We start from the raw sequence: 10,975 nt of genomic DNA on the forward strand, positions 1-10,975 counted from the left end.
GACGTTATATTACTACAATGTTAAACACTCTATGCCAGGTATGACTTGCATTTTTTTAGGTGAAACAAGAAACTTTCACTGAACCATGTTGGCATAGCTTGGAAATAATGATCGACAAACCCCAATATTCAGTTGCACAGACTATTTTTGTCAACTGTCATCTAACACAGTCTCTTACAATATGACGAGGCATGAACAATGTGGCCACATAAGACTTGGATTTGATTCGGTTAGACAACGTGTGACATATCACCGACCACTCAACCCATGTAAAAGAGAGGACTGAGAAAATCGAAGTAGAAATTCACCTCTATCAAAACCAAATTGTGTATATCTCGGTTTAAACTATTATAATGGGTAAAAGATATAGCTTCAATGAGTCTTCAAAAATACTATGATACAGAAAATATCAGATTGTTCTTGAATGTGCTCCCTAACAGAGTCGCAATTGTATTAACTCTACCATTGCCTGTGCGCAGAATTACCAAGAGGAATAGTGTTTGAGCCTGAAATAACATTACGATTTCCATATCCTCCTCGTCCGCGACCACGCCCACGATATCCTCCTCCAAAACCTGCTTCACAACCCAGATGATTCATGTCAATTTAGAAACTAGTACTACCCCTCCTACATAACCTGCCTCAGGAAGCTCTAATAGACCTAACCATTCGTAGCCAGTACACCCTGTCGATAGGCCTCCGGCATAGCTTATAACCATACTCAATTTTCATATACCTATCTTGCCTAAAGGCCAACATATAAGTTATGGGCCTGCTGTAACTATACCCATCACTTCGAGATTTGCTTAATGTAGCTATGTAGAATGTCAAATAGCTAATGTAAATCAGCGTCACATATAACATCAATGCACAAGTCTAGAAAACGTACCGCCACTACCACCTCCACCTCCGCGAGTCATTGCAGCCAATTCAGGATTAACACGCTGCCCAGCTTCTTGAAGAATGCCAACCAACTCCCTTGCAAATCTTCCATTTGCAGCAGTAAAAAATGAATATGCTGTGCCCTTTGCACCAGCTCGACCAGTACGTCCAATACGATGTACATAATCCTCCAGTGAGCCAGGAAAGTCATAGTTAATGACACATTTTATATCCTTGACATCTGCAAACAACAGCAGGTTCAGTGGGCAAAAATTCTTCAACTCCCCAAAACAGAAAACTAACAGAATTTACCTAACACAAATCAAATAGTCTTGTTAACAATTAATGTCTAACCCAAGAAGAACAAAGTAGACAATGCAGATGCCCTTATCCCAGTTTGATATTCATTCGCTTAAAAAGCAGCTTAAAACAGCTAGGGAAGATTGCATTACAATAACAAGCAGTACACCAATCTGATGTACGTCCTAATCCACAAAGTCCAAGAAAAGGCTTACTATTTGTCCATTACATTAATGGCCATTTACGATGGAATGTGCCCACCTTAAAGGGATAAGGGCGCCATGCTGCAGAAGTCAATCGGGCTGCACATACTGCCAGCTCCATGTGGACCACAGCAATGGCGGCGGCAGTGGTGTTCACCATCACAAACAGAGCTTGTATCGAACCACCGCCAAGCTACAATCCATCCTTCGGAATACTGGCAAGCAGCCCGCCGACTCCCAATTTGATGAAATGCGTCAGCCCCATGAGATTCAAACAAGCAATGGCTTATTCGCACAGAAGCTGTTGGTTCTGATGCCAATTACACCTCAATTGACAGCTCCTGGAGCTCAAGAAAGATTGGCATCTACAGCTATGTCAAACACTAACTATTGAAGACCAGATAATTTATATACATAAAATGTTTACAAAAGCCAAACTTTAGCAGGAATGTACAAGACAATAAAAATACAAAATTAGTTGCCAAATTAAATCTCCCTACCCAAACCACGGGCAGCAACATCCGTAGCAGTCATGATAGGGCTTTTGCCAGCCTTAAACTCTCCCAACACCCAGTCCCTTTCGGCCTGGCTTTTATCACCGTGGATGGATAATGCCGGCCAACCATCCATGCGAAGTTGCTTGGTAACCTGATCACATCCCTTCTTGGTTTCCATGAAAATAAGAATCCGACTTCCATCCATGATCTCTTCTAGTAGCTTGATCAATCTGTTACAAAATTAATGGTCCATTCATATTCTAAACAGCACAAACACAAATTTATAACAAGAAATCATCAAATAAAAACAAAAACATACTTGGGATACTTCTCGTACTCCGAGATAACCTCAACAATCTGATTAATTGCATGGTTAGCTTTCAAATCTGAAGATCCAATAATGACCTGCATGCAGTTGAAAAGGTCAAAATAGAGTTTATTTCAGGTTGGTGGGAGGTATGATTGTTAGTTTCCAAATGGATTCAACACCCACAAATGACATGTTGAACTTATATTGAACTCCCACAAATGACATGTTGAACTCATATTATATTAGTATATAATGTGTAACAGTTTCTAAGTCTTGACATGTTGAACTCATATTAGTATTTGAACAGCCTGTACCCTAAAGATTCTAAGAATTACCTTTCAGAGTTTTTCCCAAACTTTATAACTTGGAAAAGAATAACAGCTACTTTTGCCCAAAAAAAATATTACTATAAAACTCACCTTGTAAGGATTATGCAAAAACTGCCTTGCTAAATTTTCCACTTCTCTTGGCCAAGTAGCACTCCAATACAATGTCTGCCTATCCGGGCGAATCTGTGAATAATAATAACTTGATTAATGTTTTCTAGAAGTCTGAGAATATCAGCATTCAACATCTATACGAAGCTTCATATAATTTCAGTATAAATTCTAATTCAATGGCAAATTCTAATTCAATGGCAAAATATATAATAATTGGAACATTCTTTTCAGATTGATCAACTAACTCCACGTAAAACCACCTTAAAAAATCATCTATATTAATCATCTGCTTATTGTTATACTTAACTCTAATAGTTTAATGAACCAGAAACATCTCATTGGTTATACATACTTGCGTTACAATTTTTCTAATTTGCGGTTCAAATCCCATGTCTAGCATGCGATCAGCTTCATCTAACACAAGATATGTCACTCTGCGTAAGTTTGTATGCCTCGCTTCCAGCATATCAATCAGTCGGCCGGGTGTAGCAATAACAATCTCAACTCCTAAACACAACCACCAACCAGGCAATACAAAAGACACAGTTAATAAGAAAGATCATCCCTTGCATGAAATGTTGAAAAGTTTTACGGTATTTTAGATATGTGATATTCAATCTACATGATAAGACCATCAATCCTAGCAACAGACCTCCGATTTACGTATTTTAGAGGTGTGATATTCAATCTACACGATAAGACCACCAATCCTAGCAACATACCTCTTTGGAGATCCCGAATTTGGGGTCCTTTTGGAGCACCTCCATAAATGCATGTGCTCTTAATTTTGGAAGATGTTCCAAATTTAACTGCTTCCTGCTGAATCTGGACAGCAAGTTCACGGGTAGGTGCTAACACTAGAACTATGGGACCATCACCATGAGCTGCAATAATAAACAATACAATGCTTCCAAGTTACTCAAGCGAAGATAATGTACATGCACCAAAAAAGAATGGAAATATCGAACCACAAAATAATAATATGAATGCAAAACATCAAAGAGCAAAAGATAACTCGCCTAAACGGGGTTGTGCATTGATGTGAACAATGGCTGGCAAGAGGTAGGCCAGTGTTTTGCCTGATCCAGTTTCAGCAATACCAATCAAATCCCTGCCCTTTAGGGCCATTGGCCAACCTTGAGCTTGAATAGCCGTGGGTTCACTGAAGCCCGCTCTCTCGAGCTCTCTGAGAACATGATCTGAAAACAGAAGGCATTAAAAAAAATTAGCTATGTCGTTCATACCTACCAAGAACACAAAAGTGCATAAAATGGGACTGGACGAAAGCACAAAATTCCAATGCAGGTTTTAGGAAAATAACGCATAAAATGCTACAAAATAATAATTCTATAAGAGATGAAAAGATACTTTCGCAAACAACTATCCCAATAAAAATAAAATAGAGAAATTCAAAAAATGCTTCACCATATTCATAAATGACATTTTAGTAAAACCATTAACGTAGATTAACTTTTCATTTTAGTAAAACCATTAACTTTTCATTTATAGTGATTGAACCCAGCAACGGCAAATATGTTATTCAAATATCCCCATAACACATTGACCGAGAACAAATGTAATTAACCAAAAAAAAAAATCAAGATTTCAAGATTGCAACAAAATGAAAGGAAACGTAAGTCAAAAGGAACATTTCTCTATTGGTAAGCTACTGGTACCTGTGAAACTTGCTTCACGGAAGCCCCGAAGCGGCTTTGGAACATCACGACCTTCAACAGTAATTTCACGTCTTTTACGATACGCGGTCACTTCATGATCTGACAAAGCTGCCACCGCAGGGTGCTCCACATAGAAATTCTTTTCAAAAGGTATCAAGTTATCAAAATCTTCCTTTGGGAGGGCAAGACTGTCTAACTCCCTCGACCTATCAATGTCTCTACCGCCTCTACCTCCACGCCCTCCATCATAACCTCTGCCACCACCACGACCACCCTCGTAACCTCTACCTCGAGAAGGAAAACCATTCGACCCTCCCCGTACAGCAACTCCTCCCCGCCCGCCAGCTCCTCCCCATCCACCCCCAGAACCCCCCCAAGCAGGTGCTCCACCACGTCCAAAACTAGGAGGTCCACCCCTGCCACCGCCACCGCCACCACTATAACCACCACCGTTAAAAGCGCCACCGCCGAAGCCCCCTGCGAACTCACTGACACGCAAAGAATATAATGTTTAGTTCATAAAATGAGAATATGAAATTAAAAAGTGCTCTTGACAAGACGTCCAATGCAGATTGCATCTATAGGTTGATCTTTCTAGGTAAATAACAGTTTCCAACCCCCAAATATATTAATAAAACGTATAAAACGATACATTCAGCTTCAGAGATATAACAACAGCTCAACAGTGAAACCCTAACGAACAAAATAGAAAACAGAAATTTTACTCTTCAAATGTTAAGAAGAACACTCTATAAATATGCTTAACATACTGAAATGATCGCTGCAATTTAAAACGATGGCGATGGCATTCCTAGAATGTATTTCATCAAATTCGAATATCCGTAGCAGTAGCCGTAGCCATAAATTTTTATTTCCCGTGGCTTTAAAGTGCGTTCTGTAAAATTTCATTATCTTGAAACCCTAAATAGTCTAACATTTGCAGTTTAGGCTTGACCAAGAGTATAGAGTGCAAATAACGCACAGATATTTGTTAAAAAAATAACCCACAAAATATTTACTGAAATAGAATGGCAGAGCTTTCAACTACTCTAAGTCGTTTCTGTCTCTACAAACCCTAAAAATGGAAACCTGAAACACGCCCAAATAAAGCACAGATAAAAGAAAAAGGCACCGCGAGTCACCTTTTCCGCTCCCGATAGGAGTTGGGGTCACCATATCTGCCGTCGAAGCGATTCATTTTGGAAAAATTCGCTGGCTGAATCCCACTCAATACTTTACGGCGCAGTGAAATCTTACGACGCTATTACTTGAAGATGAAACCCTGGGCGTTGTATGTCAGATTTATTATAAAGAGACAACAGATCCCCTGTTTACAAACCCTCTGCAAAAATTGAAGGGGAGGAAGCTCCAACCTTCAGAGCTCTAGAACAATCGAAAACCTTGGAACTATAAGAGCTCAGATCAAGAGGAAAAAGAAGGTAAAATTCGCGTTTAACCACTTAAATCTCCTTCTTTTCCTTCTCCCCAATGCTTACTTGTCTCCCTATATATGGTTTTCTTATCTCATATTTTTTTCATATTTATTTAGCGTGTTGTTGACCGACATTTGGCTCCTTTCTGTTGGAGCATGGTTAGTTTTACCCTCACCCCAAGTTGGGAAGAGGTTCACCATGTTATCTTTGAGGAGTTACTATGCCCATTGCCCAATATATAATTTTGGAGGTAGTGTTTTATATATTCAATTTTATTTTTATTTTGGATTGGGAGAGAGTTTTTTAAAATATGTGACAGTTATATTTGGAAATACATTCTTTAGATTTAGATTTATATTTATCAATGGGATAAGTGGTAAAATCAATAAATCTGAGATTCATTTTAATTCTAATTCTGAATTTATTGGTATTTGGAGTTAAGATTGGTCTGTCATTTTAACTCCAAATAAATTCAGAATTAAAAAATAATATGATATTTTATTTTTGATTTTATTTATATATATATTATTTTATTTTTATTTTATTGAGTCAAAATATTTATATAATATAATATTATAATATCTTTTGTCATTTTAACTCTCAATAAATTCAGAATTAAAATGAATATGGTATTTTATTTTTGATTTTATTTATATATATATTATTTTATTTTTATTTTATTGAGTCAAAATATTTATATAATATTATAATATCTTTTTTCATATTAAGGTGGAGAGCACCTCTTAACTCAATCAAATTTTATAAAAATAAAAAATAAAAAATTATCGAGTCAAAATATTTATATAACATAATATTACAATATCTCTTTCATATTAGAGTACCTCTTGACGCAATCAAATTTCATAAAAAGGAAAAGAAAGAAACACTTGCATTTAATATTTAAATTAAGAATGGTAAGAATGGTATCAATCTTGATCCCAATGGATATTTGAAAATATAGTTTGTTTAGAATTTGGTGAATTTCAAGAATCAAATTGACATGTGTATTTTTTCATCCAGTTTTTATTGTAATTAAAGTTGGAATTTTAGATATTGATCATTATTCGAGATTCAAGTATTAATTGTTCAGAAAAATGGGGTATGCAACATCAAACAATATTATGATCTATTATGATCCTTATTGTTTGTTGGTTATGGTGACACATTACATGATAATCAAATGAAATATGTCATGGACCATTGTCACTCAATCCCAAGAGAGGTACTAAGATATGAAATGGTGTTCCCCTCCACTTTTCACATGCACAAAAATAACTCCTTATCAGTGTCTTCAACAATCTTATGAAGTTTATCAGGAGAAGGATGGGATAATGGAGTTTTACATGGGAGGTTCAAACAATGTAGCTTAGAGGAAGGTTATTCTCAATTGGAGATCTTTTTTTGTAAGCATTCCCTCTTGTCTTTGGTCTGTGTTATGAGATCTTTTCCTAACATTTAAAGCTATTGTGAACATTAGGTGCATTGTAATCCTCTATTTTGGGTTCCATAAAACTATTGGGTGTTTGTATATTGGTTTTTATGCAATATTAGTATTGTCTAGTACTTCCCATTCTAGATTTTTTGGTTCTAGTGTCTACATCTTGTATGCATTGGGCCCATTGTTCTGTGGTCTCTAGTGTAGTGGTCGAACCCTCCTATACTCTAGAATCTATGTATTCCCTAGCCCTTTCTCTTTTGGTGGAAATGCTTGTTCTCTAACCAAACTTCGGCTCTTATTTTGGTATTTTATAATGGTTATTTTTTGGGTAGATTCTCTATGGATTATTGATGAGCTAAGGAATTTCATAAGGTTTTTAGGAGGCATGGGGAATTCATTCAAATTCACTAAACCTCACTCTTTTTAGTGACTTATAAAATCCATAAAAATTAGCATTAGTGCTTAAAATGTTATGGTTATGAACACTTGATCTAGCAAAAGCAATAAATCAACATTTTTAGAAGCAGGATGCTCCATGTTTATAAATATAGTTAGCAATCTCAGTAAAGGATCTCATTATGTTATGTCCAATCACTAAATGTCGGTGAATTCAATTCAAGGTGATCTCAAGGAGGAAGACATTGTCCATCAAATGATACAGGATATGGATTTGGGCAACTAGAACTCACATTTCTCCAACTTAGGACAGTAAAGCAAATAGCGAGCATGTGTTTTGTTGATCTTTACTTTTTATAGATCAATAAGAATCATAGGTATATATTTTAGGCTTTATACCAAAAAGAAATTTTGGAATGTTATGGCTATGGGTATTTATAAATCTATATTATTGACACACTTAAATCGGATAGTGCATTGCAAAAATCGTGCTAGCGCTCTTTTTGGAATTCTCATTGTTTAGCTCATCTACATTCCTTTATAATACTAAATTTCCAGGTTTTAGTTAAAAATAAAAGGATAGTCAATATGTGTTGTTGTTAGCAAATGTGAGCCAACTCATCACCATTATTTAAGGAAACCACACCACCTAAATGACCCATTAGTGGTGTTGTAGCACTCATTGTCCATTGTTATTTAAGTCTTATTTTCAGTTTATTACAAAATGAGAGAAAAATCAAAAAACACGAAAGAAATGGTTGATTTTATATTTTCAAGGGCTTTGAAAGTAATAAACCCGCGAGAAGATCTAGGCCGTCCAATCAACAAGCCACACATCCAACGACAATCGCATAGTTAACTAAGAATGGGTTTATTTCGGAGATTTGATGCGATAGTGTATCAAACACAGTTTAAATTTGTTGAAGTCCGGGTTAATCTGAGCCATCCATCGGAAGAGGCGAGATCCGTCAAATATCAGGTCAAAAAGTGATCAATTTTCATCTTTTCATCGGACCCGATAAACCATCAAATTCAGTTTTATTTCTTATCGGGTCCGGAGATCGGGTCGGCAAAGTCATCAAGTTCAGTCCTTAATATCGGACTCGATGAATCATTAAATTCGGTTTTATGTCTTATCAGGTTTGGATGTCGGGTTGGCAAATCGTTGGGTTCAATCTTTAGTATCAGACCCGATGAATTATTAAATACAGTTTATGCCCTGTCAGGTTCAGAGATCGGGTTGGCGAAGTCATTGGGTTCAGTGCTTAATATCGACCCGATGAATTATTAAATACAGTTTATGTTCTATCGGGTCCATAAGGGAGTCAAAGGCGCGTTGAAAAGGCGAATGCGACGGGTTTTATGAACCAGTGTTAATTCTTTTTAAGTTTCATGGGCCCACCATCGTTTAAATGTCATACAAATTCAACAAGCACGATCAAGCGATAGTTTAATAAGAACTTTGAGGTGCGTTGCGGGGAAGCAATGAGCACGAAGGCTAATCAGAGCTCTACCTCCATAGTTGACCATGACGTTAGCACGGCTGACCGGAATGTGTGGCCAGAAATCATTGCGGGGGTTCAACCTCGTTGATGCTCTCACACACTCTTTAACCCCCACGGTGCTCCCAAAGCCTTCTGCCCTTCATCCACTGCTCGGTTAAGGCTCAAGATACAATTTCAAACAGAGAACGGCCATCATCTTTTAAATTCTGTTATTTCCTATTATTTTATATTCTTTAGAATGAGGTGCCTTTTACCCTCTGTGTAATATTCTGTAATAGCTTTTACTCAGACAGTTAGGGAAATAGTTAAGTAGTTTGATAGTTTTTGAGACTATCAATTGTCTCATAATGTATAAAATGAAGAAAATTTAGAAAGAAGGGGTTCGAATTTTGGGGGAACCTGGATACTAGGCCAGTGAAATCCTGATACAACTGTTGATTAATGAAAGAATCAGAAGTTTTCCATGTATTGTTGGGTATGATTTTGTGACTTCTCTGTTATGTGTCATCTTATGTTTTCTTCCTTTAAGTATGGTAATGAAGCTGCAAGTCTTTATTTTCTTATGTAAATGAAGTTAAAATTCCTTAAAAGAGCGCTCCTATACTTGAAGTTCTCACCTTTGTAATTCTTCTAAGTTACAAATAGTAGTTTCTGTGTAAGACATCATATTATCTTTAACTTCTCCAAGTGTCACAGATAGTAGATCCTGTGTAAAACAGCATATTGTCTATGACTTATTCAAGCTTTTCTTCATTCATCATTTATATTCAACAATCAAATGGCATTATGATATTTCCTTGTCACCTAAGTATTGAGGGTTAAAAACCAAGTCTCCCAGGTCCTTCATTTGAGAACACAACATATAATTAAGTGACAAACAAGTGACAATAACTATAAACATTAATGTCTTAAGCACAATTTCTACACAGCCAGGAAATTGGTTTCTTAAGTTACAACATTAATTGGCGCCACTGTTGGGGAGAGAAGACAAGAACACTTTTCCCTGGGCTTTCAATAGTTTCCTCTGGTTGTTTAGTGAGGAGGAAATTTTTGGTTGTTTTGGATAAAAGCAATAACTTTGACTCCATGAAGACCCCATACAAGATTAGACACCTCACAACAGAAGGTTCAAGCCCTTTCAGATCTTGAAAGGCTAGTTTCTAAGAAGGTTGGAAGGTCTAATACCCCACTTACACCAATTCCTACACTGTCCACATCAGGCAACAACTCACCCAAACATTCATCTAATCAAGAGTCACCTTTTTCATCATCTTCATTTCAAGAACCTAACTATCAAGAGAAATCTTTAGAGTCTGTTACTTTTCCATTATCTACTATAATTTTTCAACCTGAACCTATAACTACATTACCACCTCTGCAGACTCCATTTACTCCTCAGTTAGGTTCTGCATATGTTGGTAATCAAGGTTCAATAAATTTGGAAGCAAACATTGCAGTTCCTGCATTCTTAACGAATAGGTATACACCTCTTCAACTGCCACAACCGTTGAATCAAATTCCAGAAGAATACCTCCAAGATTCTTCCTCGTTTTACAGGGGAAGATGCACAAATAGCAAAGAATCATGTATCAGTATTTTGTAATTTTGCAGAAAACCTAAATGTTGAACATTTAGATGTTGTTCTAAGACTTTTTGTTCAATCCTTGGATGGAGAAGCAAGGAAATGGTTTAAAGGGCTTCCCAATAACTCTATTCCTTCTTGGGAAGAGATGGAACGTCTATTCACCCAGAGATGGGGAGAAAAAAGAGACCATGGGTATTCACTAACAGAGTTTAATGCTATAAAGAAGAAATATGATGAAACTATAGTTGAATTTGTCAGAATATTTAATAAATTGTACAATAGTCTTCCAATGGAGATTAAGCCCCCTCCT

At 36.6% G+C, this 10,975-nt stretch overlaps 1 protein-coding gene across 6 annotated transcripts; it reads right to left on the reverse strand.

Annotated features, from left to right (window-relative positions):
• Positions 1–291: 291 nt before the first annotated feature.
• LOC149207451 (DEAD-box ATP-dependent RNA helicase 20-like) lies at positions 292–5,804 on the reverse strand. Of its 6 annotated transcripts, none has more exons than XM_089395719.1 (10): positions 5,451–5,803; positions 4,309–4,796; positions 3,652–3,831; positions 3,355–3,516; positions 2,985–3,139; positions 2,612–2,704; positions 2,202–2,287; positions 1,886–2,112; positions 890–1,123; positions 292–575 (listed from the first exon to the last, which is right to left on the reverse strand). In XM_089395719.1, exons 1-10 carry the CDS (start codon positions 5,504–5,506, stop codon positions 460–462), a joined length of 1,797 nt encoding a protein of 598 aa, XP_089251845.1. In that variant the 5' UTR covers positions 5,507–5,803; the 3' UTR covers positions 292–459. The 6 variants fall into 6 exon arrangements, 1 of the variants encoding a protein (XP_089251845.1); XR_016252628.1 differs by lacking the exon at positions 292–575 and adding an exon at positions 1,444–1,726 and having other exon boundaries at positions 987–1,123; positions 5,451–5,804; XR_016252626.1 differs by lacking the exon at positions 292–575 and adding an exon at positions 1,444–1,732 and having other exon boundaries at positions 987–1,123; positions 5,451–5,804.
• Positions 5,805–10,975: the final 5,171 nt, after the last annotated feature.

Source organism: Pinus tabuliformis, chromosome 1_2 (assembly GCF_031772625.1).
Source record: "Pinus tabuliformis cultivar Carrire ecotype Pingquan chromosome 1_2, CPIR1, whole genome shotgun sequence".
NCBI classification, from domain to species: Eukaryota; Viridiplantae; Streptophyta; class Pinopsida; order Pinales; family Pinaceae; genus Pinus; species Pinus tabuliformis.

Excerpts from the sequence above, each read along its gene's own strand:
- LOC149207451 (XM_089395719.1), bottom strand. The coding sequence starts at position 5,506 with ATGAATCGCTTCGACGGCAGATATGGTGACCCCAACTCCTATCGGGAG. Across the intron at positions 3,140-3,354 it reads AATTCGGGATCTCCAAAGAG|GAGTTGAGATTGTTATTGCT; the intron begins GTATGTTGCTAG and ends GGTTGTGTTTAG. Across the intron at positions 1,124-1,885 it reads TGTTGCTGCCCGTGGTTTGG|ATGTCAAGGATATAAAATGT; the intron begins GTAGGGAGATTT and ends TGTTGTTTGCAG.